The following is a 14349-nucleotide window of genomic DNA, read 5'->3' as shown; positions in this document are numbered from 1 at the left end:
TCACTGGGACCAAGAAATGTCTAGGAAAAGCAGCAAGTCTATTTGCCTTTTCATACTTTTTATACTGTCATCCAATGACAACAACAACAAAAAAGACATGCAGTATATTCTGGAAATGAATCTGTATCTTTTTAAATAGCTCATTTCTATCTTAGCTTGTAATTGTAATAAAGATGAAATGCAAAAACAAAAGCATTTGCATCTTTTCTTCCTCATAATCTTTTCTCCACGTCTTTTCAAATAGATACCTTAGGGAGTTATTCTAACCAGTGTGACAGTACACATACAACAGTATTTCAAAACCAGTTTATTATTATTATCAATGAAAAACACTTTTATAAGGAAAACACTTCAGCAAGTATACTTGTACGGATAGATTTATAAAAAAGATAAGCAAAGTTTTAAAAAGTATGATGAGCAAATTACTTTATCGGAAATTTTTAAAATCACAAATCTCATTCAGCAAAGTATATACACAAACATTATATTCTACACTCAAAAGAGTGCTTATGGAAATTAAGGGGAAAGGAAATGATATTTACCCCGCAATCAGAAAGACATATAGCATTAGTGGTTATTAGCAAAAAGTTTCAATTAAATTTTTGTTTGCATGTTTCATTAGTAATAGAAACCAGAAGTAAAAGATAGGAAAACTAATATGAAAACATAATTAAAATGAACTCTGGAACTCTATTGACTTCCATTATCTAGCCAGATCTCAATTTTAATTCAGAATGAAACCATATTAATTGTGTGGCTAATTACATATAGCCTTCATAGAAGATTCCCAGAATAGATAAAATTAAATTAGAAGAAATATTAAAAGTTTACAAATTATTCAAGTTGATTAAGAAGGCTTAGTATTTAATTTTTGTAGGAAATAGGATATACAACAGTTTGTAAAATACTGCCGTCATGTTTTATGTGTTTAAGTGATTTCTGTTACCTGCTCTTTTACTGGAGTGTTGACATTTGACAGACACTGTTGGCAGACAGCCAGAAATGATTTGACTGTTTTCCTTAATACCAATAAATCTTCCTAGAGGAAACATATAAAACAATTGTCTGATTTTTAGTATCAGTCAACATTTTCAGGAATAAAATATTCAGAATAGAGAGAAGAAAAAAAATACTGTGTAATAATAGCTGCAGATGGCGCCTCTAAATTAGCTCACAATATCACAATTTAAATAATAAAATCCAAGAATAAAATAGACCTGCAGTAAGCAGATTTGGAAAATGATGGCAGTTACTGCAGTACATAGTTTTAAAGTTATGTCTCAGTGGTTAACAAGGGAATATTTAAGATATTTTTTTTCTATTATGAAATGATAATACCAAGGGAAAGATAATGTCAAGAAGAAATAAAGTAGAAATATATACCTAAACAATAATATACTACTAATATAAATCACCACAATAAATCACATTCATATAATTGATAACTATTTATCAAAATATACATAAAATGTCTATTCTTATAGGATATAAAAGAAATACTATGCCCAAAAAGAAATGTATTATGCCCATTTTTAATTAGAAAAATAATTTCAAAACTAGAAACATTAAATATTTCTGAATCAAGACTATGATATCTGGTTAACAGTACTTTTCCAACCTCTCAATGTAACTCCCTTGGCGAATCTACATGCCCAATATAAACAACATTCCTCAAAAACACTCATTAACAACTTTAACTTGAAGAGTGTACCTATATATCTATCAATGTATCTTATTTCCAAAATGAAACCAAAGCCAGACATGACCATATCATATTATTCAATGTACAGGTAGCCCTTGACTAATGACTATTCATTCAGCAATTGTTCAAAGTTAAGATGGTGCTGAAAAAATGGACTTATGACCGATCCCCAAAATTATGGTCATTGCAGTGCCAATATAGTCATGTAATCAAAACTTGGGACACTTGGCGGCCTGCCTACACTATCTTCCATCAACTCTGCTCTTTCTTGTGCCCTACCAGAAACATTAAACAGAAAAAAAAGTAAACATACAAGTAGCCCGCAAATTACAGCCATTCATTTATTGACTGTTTGAAATTACAACAGCATTGAAAAAAAGTGATTTATAACCAGTCTTCACACTTACAGTCATTGTAGTGACCCTCCAATCACATGATCTGGGTGATTGGAAACTGGCTCTCATTTACAATAGTTGCAGAGTCCTAGGGTCACATGATTGCCATTTGCAATCTTCTCAGCTGGCTTCCGACAAGCTAAGTCAATAGGGAAGCCAGCAGGGAAGGTCACAAGTCATGATCATGTGGTGTCTCGCTTAATGACAACTGTGGCTAAAAGGTCATAAAATCAGGTATGGTTATATGATGCCTTGCCTAATGACTGCACCACTTAACAATTGGTCCCGATTGTGATCATACATTAAGGACTATCAACATTTCAACAATATGTAGGAAAGTAATAATAGCATTTGAGAATGGATTTTGTGAGTATAAAATAATAGGGAAAAACAGTATACCTGGGGAAAAAATGTTTCCATAATTTGTGGGAGTCATTTTTCTACATATTTTTATTCACATGAAGATGTAATTTGAAAATTCATATACTGAAAATGGGATTCTGCCATGGCAATTGTTTTTCATTTATAGAAAGGAAGGTCATTATAGTCAGATCATGAGGAAACTTTATGTGGTATAAGAACTTCAGCTAATGAATCATATACATAGTATTAAGATTTCACAATGAAATGTTTTTCAAATGATTATTCTTCTATTCCTGATATGCTAATTATATATATGTGCAATACCTAAGAGTGGATATACATGCAAGTTGGATGCAGAAAAATAAATAACTTTTCCCATTTTATGTAAGTGGGAACCATGATATCCAGATAAGAAGATAGACATGAGGGCTGTAATCTTACAGCAGATTTAAGTGGAAATGCATTGATAAAGTTAAAATGCAAGAAAAATCCCAGCTCAAAATTATATAGAATAGTAATTCTCAACTAGAACCACAGGTGAAAAACATGTAACAGGGGCCATGACACATGCTTATAGGGTCATTGAAAAGCAAAATGTATTACAGGTAGTCCTCGACATACTATCACATTTGAGACCAATGTTTCTGTTGCTAAGCAACATGGATGTTAAGTGAGACAGACTTTTATAACCATTTTACCATGATTGTTAAATGAGTCATGCAGTTATTAAGTGAATCATGCAGTTGTTAAATGAATCCATCTTCCCTCATTCACTTTGCTTGTTGGAAGCTGGCTTGGAAGGTCACAAATGGCCACATGATCCCAGAATGCTGCAACTGTTGTAAAATACTTGCTGGTTGCCAAGCATCCAAAATTTGATCATGTAACCATAGAAAAGCTGTGACAGTTGTTTAAGTACAAGAACTGGTCATAAATCACTTTTTTCGGTGCTGTTGTAACTTTGAACAGTCCCTAGATGAATGATTGCAAATTGGACATTATCTGTATACAGTAAATATTGTCCTGTTGATGCCAGAAATAGGGCATTTATGAAAGAATGTAGGACAATCAACTCAACTATCGGTGATCCATAGTATCTTACTTTTGAAGGAGATCCTTCTGTAATTTTTACCAGCTGCCAAAGAATAGAATAATGGGAACACTGAAGAGCCTGAACCACTATCTGAAACAAAATTCACAACAGACAAAAAAGTATAAAGTTTGTACAGTTTGTAGCAATTATAAACTATTGTTTGCAAACAATGTATTTAAAGGAGTTTAAGACAATACAAGGGATCAGTTTATTAATTCTTGAGATGGAGGACAAATAATAGTTACAACCAACTGAAATTTCAATTGTATAGTTTAAAGCCAGGAAAGCTCAAATGTATAGACACATATAAAGATAGCCTAAGCATCTCAATTTAAAAACGTATGGTATGGTTTAAAGTAGCTTGTTCGAAACTTGAAACTATTTATTTTGATAGCATGAACCTAGTTTGTTACAGCACATTAAAATGAAACATATGAAACTGATGTTTTGCTTAACATGACTATTTCTTTTTACTTTTATTTTTCTCCTGATTTTTCCAAATCTTTAAAAATAAAAGGAGACAAGAAATCTTATCAGGTGCCAAGGGAATTGTGTGCAAGCACAAAGGTGCTAATGAAAATTACACTGTTTTCCATGGATTAAAGTAGTCACATTTCTATTTAGCAATAAAGCTAATTTGAAGGACTGTGGACCACATATTATCTTTTAGCCTAATCATTCATAGAACCGTTGCGAAGGTAAAATTATGGGAGAGATAAATAACTTTATACTTTTGCACCTCAAATGAAGATAGGATATAGTAAAGAACATTAATTAAAAATATCTTGCCTTTATTACTTTTATAAAAACTCAAAGCAGCAAACATACCAAATACTCTTTCCTCCTCCTATTTTCCACACAACAACCTTATGAACTGGTTTGGACTGAGACAGAAAGAGATTGGGTGGTCCAAAGTCACCCAGCTGGCTTTTATGCCTAACGTGGGACTAGAACGCACAGTCTCCTGGTTTCTAGCTTGGTGCCTTAATTGCTTAAGTCCAACTCAATTTAATGGACTTTTGGTAGTCACAAAATTCATTCATTCATTCATTCATTCATTCACTCACTCACTCACTCACTCACTCACTCACTCACTCACTCACTCACTCATATGCCTAGCCATCTCAATTGTCAAAGCAAAACAGTATTATAGTACTATTAGAATAATAATAAAAAGAGGAAAAACAGTAATATAAGAAAATTACATATAGAGCTTTTACTGGGGAACAGCCAAATCCCTTTCATATTGTATTTTATGAAGACAGCAGCACATATTACTTAATATTACCTGTTCTGGCATAGCTCCATGTTCAATTCCTGTCCTCAATAACCTGTAGCAGTTACTGAACAAATCCCATTTTGTAAGGTCATGAGCGCTTTTGAGAGAAATTATAAAATGCATTTAACAAACATGTACAGTAAAGATTGAACAAATGCAGTAATAAAATCACTGTAATAAATAATAGTTTAAGTACAACATATAAACTATGAGATTTCTTAAACTATGGAGTTTCTTTCCTACATCTTGTGTAAAGTAGCTGTTTGTATGTATGTGTATGTGTATGTGTATATGTATGTATGTACACACACACACTCTCTAAGATGTGTAAACAATAAAAACCTTCCAATCTTGCTTAATTTTTTGCAAGAGTATAAATGTCTGACCATCTTTAAATAACTATAAAATTTCATAAAGTCACATACTTGTGAAATGACGTTAATCTCTTTAAAGTAGAAAGAACATTGTATACATCATCATCATCAGCTTCTTCTCCCTGGAAACAAAACAAAGTGGAACATGAGCTGAGCAATTTATATATTACATTTATCTTTAAGAATATAGATTCCTACCTATGTATAGCAATGGCTGTTGAGAATTTGTATAACTTTGTATTTCAGAAACGAAACTCAGAGTTTGCACTGAACTCCAAGTAAGGTTCTCCTATGTATTGTTATATGAGTGACAAATTTAAATATAGATTTGATCTGCCTAATACAGGCAAGCATGAAAAAACTGTATATGCTTGACAGGAATTAAGGTACCAGAACATATATGACAATACATGTATGACTCCTAGAAAATAAATTCTCATTTTAATTCTGAGGTGCACAAGTTAACTCTTTCTGCTTTTGACAAAAAAGAAAATAATTTCTGTCATGTGTAGAGTAATCCCAGGAATTATTGAAATACTGAAAAAAATAAGAAGTTGAATATTAACACTAAAAATGAAGGACTGATTAAAATTGACTTAAAAAAAGAAATATGGGCTTGTTTGGAAGATTATGTATATTGTTGGAGATAAGTTGCAATTTTAACACAATACTTTTATATTCTTTGTCCACTTATAAAATTGAGCTGATAGATATAGAGCTAAATTATATAAATAATTTAGTATATGATTTAAATTAGATATAGTATTGTTCCTCTTTCACGAGTAGATAATTACAAAAGCTATGTATTTACAAGTTAATTGAATTCTAATTATGAAAAAAAGTTCATGTTACATGAATCTTTCTCTCTCCAAATAAAGAGGTTCTATGTACAGATAGCCTTCATTTAATGACCATTCATTTAGCAACTGTTCAAAGTTACAACTGCTCTGAAAAAAATGACTTATGACTGGTCTTCACACTTAATGACTCTTGCACATCTCCATTTACAAGATCAAGGTTTGGGCCATTATACATTTATGAAACTCACAGCATCCTACAGTCATGTGACTGCCATCTGCAACCTTCCCAGCTGGCTTCTGAGAAGCAAAGTCATTAGGGAAGCCTGAAGGTTGCAAGTAGTGGTCACATGATATCTCTCTTAACAACCATGAGTGATTTGCTTAATAACTGCAGCAAAAAAGGTAAAATCAGGCAGTCATGTGATGTCACCCTTAACAATAATTGTTTAACAACGATTTTTCCTGTCCCTCTTAAAGTCATAAGTTGAGGATAATGGAAACTATCCACATTTGAAACAATGCATCTATTAGAAATATGATCAGAGTTCTTGACTATACAGATGGCTTCTCTTCCACTTTCAAACTTAATGGAAGCAATAACTGTGTCAGAAACTAATTTCCTTGTATCACATCACTTTAGAATCACAATATCGCTAATAACAATAGCACTTATATACCACTTCATAGTGCTTTGCAACACTCTGTTTATAGAGTCAGATTATTCCCCCCCAATAATCTGGGTCCTTGTTTTACTGATTTCAGAAGGATGGAAGGCTGAGTTAGCCTGCGTTCTAATCACTGTGCCACCATGGCTAAGTGTCAGGAACTAATTTCCTTGCATCACTTCACTTTATAATCACAATATCATTAAACAGAAAAAGATTTTTCTTTTGTTCTCTGTGGTAAATATATTCATGTGGTTTTCCACCCACCTCTGTCTAGGCCTCTTATATACCACCAATACAATAGAAATTTAGTTCTCATTTGATGTTCTGGGATGCAAACAAAAAAAAATTAAACAATTAAAATAATGTTCTGGTACTAATGTGTAGGCAGATATTTTACTCTAGCAAAAACAGGATACAAGCAAACCTCATTTAATAGATCCTCCACAGAATGGTTGAATCGATCCACAAATTCATCAATGAGCTGGCTGTGAGCTATGTCAACCCTATTCTGAATGGTATATTCTTCACTGCACAGAATGCTGTATGTTTTACTGCAGGCTTCAAGAACATCTGATTCCACATGCTTCTCTACAACAAATTTAATCTGTTTCAACAAAGCATCCAAATGCTGTGGAACAAAGAAAAATTTCTGGTCATTTCTTGAAGCAATTACTCTAACTTAAACATGAAAATAGAGCACAGAAATGTAAAATTCCAAATAATTACCAGACCTTAACATAAATTAGTATTACTCAGATTTACTCCATTTTGGTGTACTATACCTTCTCCATTCTTCCTGTACTGTAAATTTCTAAGTCAAAATATTGAGGAATTTGAAGAAGATTTGCCACCTTCTCTGCATCAACAGAATACTAGCAATAGGAAAAAATGAGAATTAATACACAAATTAGAAAAAGACTCATATAACTATTATTACAGAATCACATTCTATTGACATACCTTTGATAGGAGCATGGGAAGTGCAATAATAAAGTGTTCTGTTAGCTTGTTCCGGTCATCTATCTGAGTTTTTCTTTCTTTTGCTGTTAAAACCTGAAAAATAGGGGGACTATCACATCATAAACAATTGTAATATAAACTTTGCCAATAAAAATACAAATTGTGGCTTCTTTATGCAGCAGCCTAGTTAATCTCCAAATTAATATGCTGGTTTTTAATAGGACACTACTATTATAACTCAAATTGAAAGAAACATTTTCCCACTGAGAATGCTGCAATAGGAATGAATATAAGTAGTTCTCAGTTAATGGCAATAATTGGACTGGCAACTCCATCACCAAGTGATATCATGTGACCACACTGATGGCAGTTCCGGTGGCAGTCAATAAGCAAATCCTAAGCAGCTGTTAATTGTGACATCATGTGCCAGTTTCACTATTGACTTTACTTGTTGGAAGCCAGCAGTGAAGTTTATAAATAGTGATCACAATACCATGGGACACTACAACTGTCATAATTGTGAGCCAGTTGCCAAGCTCCCAAATTATGATAGCATGACTGCGGGGATTCTGCTATAGCTGCAACTCTGAGAACTAGTCATAAGCCTCTTTATTTAATACTGTTTTTACTTTGAACAGTCATTGAATGAAATGATTATTAGCTAAGGACTACCTGTACAGTTATTTAAATACAAAGTATGTAGATTTTTTAGCACCTTAAGCCATTTTGTTACAAAGATGTGCATCTCCCAAAAGTTCTTTGAGTATATCTCTAAATGTTTGAGATGTGCACCTCCACATTCTCATTATGAGTGCTCATCAAGGCAAACATTTTATGTTCTGGACAGGATTACAAAAAACATCTGAATTGTCAGTGTTCTAGAAAGCAATTCCAATACTTTGCATTTTAAAGAAAAGGCCTTACAAAATAGAATATTGAACCCAAATATCATTTGTGACAAATGTTTTCCAATAACTTTTTCCTTATTGAAATATTTAAAATCACTAAAAAAACACGCGTACAAAAAGTCCAAGAGAAAAGTAACAAAAAAAAACTTACTCTCTTGCCAGTTCCTCTGCCCACTGGAGGGTGTGCTTCTGCAGCTTGTCGAATTGTACATACCATTAACTCTATAAGTGCACTTTCCTGACGATCAGACATTGCTACAGAGATAAAGAATATAAACAGAGCATTGAAATGTTGGCAACTAATCTATGCAAATAATGCTACAATTTTTGCTCAATATCCTGAACAACAAGACATTTTATCTTCTAAAACCTGTAGCAGTAATAATAGTAATACCAGTCATAACACTGAAAATAAGAAACATAATTTTTTTTTAAAAAAGTGACTGTTCCAAGTCGCTAAAGCACTGAATAGAGTGACTTCACATTTATGACTGTCATGATTTTATCATGATTTGGGTGCTTGGCAACTGGATGTATTTACACTGGTTGCAGCATCCAGGGACATGTGATCACCATTTGCAACATTCTCAACCGGCTTCAGACATGGGGGAAGCCAGATTTCACTTAACAACTCTGTGATTCACTTAACCATGGTAAAAGGTTGAAGACAAGGACACGGTCATGTGATGGATGACTTTACAGGATAAAGTGCTATCTATGAGATGTTCTGTTAATTAATTAATTTTATCTGAGTTACACAAAATTTACATATTGCTGATATATCTTTAACATGCCCATAATGTTTGACAGAAGTCAAAATGCTTAACTCTTATGTAAATAATAATTTTTTTCAACGATTCTTTCCTTTATCATCCAATGGAATTTATCAGAGCTTTCAAGAAAGCTGCAGATCAGATCTTAACATGCCATCTAGCCATTGAAATATCATCTATTTATTTCCACTGCTTAGCAGTGACTAATTTGGCTAAGTAATCTGAATACATTTCGTAATTAATTTATCAATGGTTTGCCACAATAGTTTTGTTTAATACTTCAAGAAGTCAGTTCCAAGCTGACTTAACTAAATTGAAATCCAAAATGCTCTTCCAATATTTTAAAGATTTTTTTAAAAGTCTATTTATTTGGCTTCATTTAAACCTCTAAGTAATATATACACAATTTTTGAGTCTTATATTTATTTTATTTATAATGAAATTTGCCGCCCATCTCACTTTGAAATGACTCTGAGGTTTACATTAAAAGCAATAATTAAAAGATAAATATTTCCAAATACTTTAAAAATAGCATTACAACCCAAAGTAAAATGGATCATATTCACTGCAATAATAATAATAATAATAATAATAATAATAATAATAATGATGATGATGATGATGATGATGATGATGATGATGATGATGATGATGATGATGATGATGATGTTGTTGGAAGAGACCATGTAGGTCTTCAAGTCCAACCCCCTGCTCGGGCAGGAAACCCTATACCATTTCAGACAAATGGCTGTCCAGTCTTTTCTTAAAAACTTCCAGTGTTGGAGCATTCACAACTTCTGGAGGCAGGTTGTTCCACTGATTAATTGTTCTGTCAGAAAATTTCTCCTTAGTTCGAGGTTGCTTCTCTCTTTGATCAGTTTCCATCCATTGCTTCTTGTCCTGCCTTCAGGCGCTTTGGAAAATAGCTTGACTTCCTCTTTTTTGTGGCAACCCCTGATATATTGGAATTGGAACACTGCGATCTTGTCACCCCTAGTCCTTCTCTTCATTATAGACACACCCAATTCCAACAACCGTTCCTTATGTGTTAGCCTCCAGTCCCCTAATCATCTTTGTTGCTCTTCTCTGTACTCTTTCTAGAGTCTCAACATCTTTTTTACATCGTGGTGACCAAAACTGGATGCAGTATTCCAAGTGTGGCCTTACCAAGGCATTGTAAAGTGGTATTAACACTTCACGTGAACTTGCTTCTATCCTTTTGTTAATGCAGCCTAGCATTGTGCTGGCTTTTTTGGCAGCTGCAGCACACTGCTGGCTCATATTTAAGTGATTGTCCACTAGGACTCCGAGGTCCCTCTCACAGTTACTACTATTGAGCAAAGTATCCCCTATACTATACCTATGCATTTGGTTTTTCTTACCTAAATGTAGAACTTACTTTTTTCACTATTGAATTTCATTTTGTTAGATAGCGCCCAGTATTCAAGTCTGTCCAGATCCTCCTGTATCTTAAGCCTATCTTCTAGAGTGTTGGCTATTCCTGCCAGCTTGGTGTCATCTGCAAATTTGATGAGTTCCCCATCTATCCCCTCATCCAAATCATTGATGAAGATGTTGAAGAGCCCTGGGCCCAGAACAGAGCCCTGGGGCACCCCATTACATACTTCCCTCTATGTAGATGCAGTTCCATTGAGGACCACACGCTGAGTATGGCTGGTCAGCCAGCTACGAATCCATTTGGTGGTGATGCAGTCTAACCCACATTTTTCTATCTTATCAAGTAGTAGGTTTGGTCTACTTTATTAAATGCCTTATTGAAGTCCAAGTAAATTATATCCACAGCATTCCTCTGGTCCACTAATTTTGTCACCTGGTCAAAGAATGCAATAAGATTTGTCTGGCATGATCTGTTTTTGACAAACCCATGTTGGCTTTTGGTAATGACTTTGTTTGCCTCTAGGTCAGTGGTGGCGAACCTATGGCACACGTGCCAGAGGCGGCACTCAGAGCCCTCCCTGTTGGCACGGGTGCCACCGCCGCCAGCAGCAGGTCCATCAGGCTGCCCCCGCCGCCCGGAGCAGGAGCCCTGCCCAGCACAAAGGAGGCGAAGTGGCTGACTAGCAAGCTCGAGTAGAGGTGGTAGAGCAGAGGTCACCAACCATTGTCGATTGGTGGACTGGAAGAAAAGGGAGGGGGAAGCATTTTACATGCGTGCATGCATGCACGGGGCCACGAGCAAGCACCTGATGCAAATGGGGCGGGGCTAGTGTCTGCATGATACTCACTAGCCCTGCCCCGTTCTTACATGGTGCAGCGCCTTGTACCTGCATCCCACAATGTGGTGGCGGTGGCCGTTTTTGCGCCTTGCAGCACGGTGGCCCATTTTTGTGACCCCGTTTTTTGCGTGCCAGAGGCGGCACTCAGAGGCGCCTCCCTGCCCCCCCCGAGGGCACCACAATGCTAATGAGGCCCTGGCACTTTGCGATAAATAAGTGGCTTTTGGATTGTGGTTTGGGCACTCGGTCTCTAAAAGGTTCGCCATCACTGCTCTAGGTGTTCACCGATTCATTGCTTGAATATCTTTTCCAGAATCTTCCCAGGTATTGGGGTCAAGCTGATCGTTCTAGCTGTATATATAATACTGGAGTGGTTCCTTTGATTTTATATAATATGAATGTATATCATTCCCCAATTTCTGATAAGATAACAATATGCTAAGATGTCATGCAATCCTACAAAGCAATATCTCTCTTTTTCTTTTTTCTCCTTCAATAGATCACACTTCCTTCAGATATCAAACTCTCATTCTAGGCTCAGTTTCTGGTAAAGCTACCATAGAGGCTTCTGAGGCTTAGAGTGGGAAATTATCCACCTTCCCTTGTCAGGTATATATTTTATTGGTTGAAACTGTTAATTTAAATAGGAAATACATAACAAGTGCTTTCATCTCCTGAAATTCCATATGTCATTGTGTGAGATATGAAAGTTTAGAGATTCTGGTGATATTACAAGTAATAAACTGCCATATTTCAGAATATACTGATGAAAAGTTTGTAAGTTAAAAGACTGCAGTTTTAGTTGCACAAGATATAACAAGATTTTTAGATCTGGTGGCCTGCCAAGAAGTCCTGGTCTAAATCCATGGTCAAGAAAACAAAGAAAAAAAGTACTTTTTAAATTTTCATTTTCTATAATATAGGCATAAACAATGGCAAAATGTTTTAAAGACCTATTTAAGTTAACTGCTACATTAATTGAGGCAGTTTAGTGTAAACTTTTCAGATATAAATACTTACAATATTTGAAACCTGATTTAACTGGATTTCTGCTGAAGTTTGATCATGATAAAATATAAAATATAAGCAGCCAGGAATGTAAAAGCTTTGCAGTATGAGGGAAAAATATTATATTACTGTTATATATTCCAGGAAAGCATAGAAATGTAAACAGTTTTATCAAGGCCAGACAACTAAAGATTAAAAGACTTTCTTTTTTATATTGTGCACTTTTTGGCTTATTTTTATATAATAGTATGTAGAAATTCTGTGATCTGGAAATGGCTGGTAATTCACTTAATAAAGGCTGTATGTTATTTATTTATTTATTTATTTATTTGTTTGTTTGTTTGTTTGTTTATTTTTATCCTGTTTTTTAGTATAAGTAACTCAAGGCGGTAAACATACATATATACTTAGACTGTTACAGAAGTACATGGCAGTCCATTCAGGACACAATTTATTGGTTTGGAAGGTTGATGGGTACATATCATGGCCCCATCGGAGCCCAGTTCGGAGTAGTAGTAGTAGTTGGAAACTGGGAACATCCGACAGGGATGGCATGTCCCCCTTGGCATGTTTGGAGCCAGGGACTGAGGAGGTTGCTGTCCCAGGCCCCTCAGGCATTGGGGGAGGTGGCTGACCAGATGAAGAACTGCCTGCCTTCACAGACACAGGAGAGGATTGGCTGCTGACAGGCAAAGGTGCTGATAGGCAGCAGATCCCCTCTGATGAGGAACAGCTGCCTTGTCCAGTCAATCCTAGGGCATGGAGAGCGGAGCTTGGCAAGCTCAGAGAAGGGCTGCAAGGCTACTCAGGAGAAGGTCGCCCTGGCTTTGACTAGTGCCTTTAGTCTTTTGTCTTGCCTTGAAGACTGCCTTCTGCTTTTTGCTAGTCGTGAAGACTGCATTCTGCCTTTTGTCTTGGACCTTGCCCTTGTCTTGTGGACTGCTTTTGCCCTTTGCTTTGCTTTACTTTTAGAACTGCTTTGTACCTTATCTTTGCCGTGAATTTGCCTGTGGACTACAGTTAGCCTCGTGGACTCGCTTAGCCTAGTCGAGTAGACTTGGAACCCTGGACTTTGCCCTGTGAGCATGCTCCTACTCTGTGGACCTTCTTTGTAGTATAGGAGCTGTTGTTTGGGAGACTTCAGGGTAGCGTGAGGGTGGAGCCTTACCGGTTATTGAAGGGCTGGTTGCTGGAACATTTATTGAGAGCAATAAAGGACTCTCTGGAGGCCTGCCTTGCCTTGACCACCTGGATCATAACAGTACATTTGTTACACTTATATTCTATAGAATCAGGGTAATATCTTCCCCTATTCTTTTTCCTACTTTGTCTCTTTTAAAGTGTACAGCTTGGAGAGAGAGGATGTTTCTATGTCCTTGGCAGGCACCTAATTTTACAGGAAATTTATGGCTCTATTGTTACGATGGCATTTGGAAAGCCCCCAGAGCCAGATGTAATAAATAAAAGAGTATAAAAAAAAACTCAGGACAGAGTAGCTCCTTTATGGCTAGATATATATCAAGTAATATTGTAAAAGAAAAACTCTAGTAATGTGATGTTATAATGATTATATAATTGTAACTTGAAAACTGGTAAGGATCTTATTAACTGCAGAAGCTATAAGTGATATCTTTGTAAAACGCTATTGTCAAGACTCTTAACAGGAATCTTGGCAAGAATATTATAGAAACTACTACAGGTAGTACTTGACTTACAACAGTTCATTTAGTGACTGTTCAAAGTTACAACAGCACTGAAAAAAGTGACTTAAGACCATTTTTCACATTTA

The 14349-nt window shown here is 35.4% G+C and overlaps 1 protein-coding gene across 1 annotated transcript in view; it reads right to left on the bottom strand.

The window, feature by feature from the left end:
• Window positions 1-908: 908 nt before the first annotated feature.
• Window positions 909-14349, bottom strand: part of LOC107290043 (cohesin subunit SA-1) — a 113045-nt gene continuing 99604 nt past the window's right edge. Inside the window, exons 15-22 of the mRNA XM_015818886.1 lie at window positions 8694-8797; window positions 7635-7727; window positions 7457-7546; window positions 7099-7302; window positions 5258-5328; window positions 4842-4929; window positions 3563-3643; window positions 909-1039 (exon numbers count right to left, since the gene is read on the bottom strand). Coding sequence (XP_015674372.1) covers window positions 929-1039; window positions 3563-3643; window positions 4842-4929; window positions 5258-5328; window positions 7099-7302; window positions 7457-7546; window positions 7635-7727; window positions 8694-8797 — 842 coding nt within the window. The 3' untranslated portion in view covers window positions 909-928. The remainder of the gene's footprint in view (window positions 1040-3562; window positions 3644-4841; window positions 4930-5257; window positions 5329-7098; window positions 7303-7456; window positions 7547-7634; window positions 7728-8693; window positions 8798-14349) is intronic.

The sequence above is a fragment of the Protobothrops mucrosquamatus genome, unplaced genomic scaffold (assembly GCF_001527695.2).
Source record: "Protobothrops mucrosquamatus isolate PMUCROS unplaced genomic scaffold, P.Mucros_1.0 scaffold812, whole genome shotgun sequence".
In the NCBI taxonomy this organism is placed as follows: domain Eukaryota; kingdom Metazoa; phylum Chordata; class Lepidosauria; order Squamata; family Viperidae; genus Protobothrops; species Protobothrops mucrosquamatus.
The sequence above is the reverse complement of the archived record's forward strand: the minus strand, read 5'-3'. Positions and strand labels throughout refer to the sequence as shown.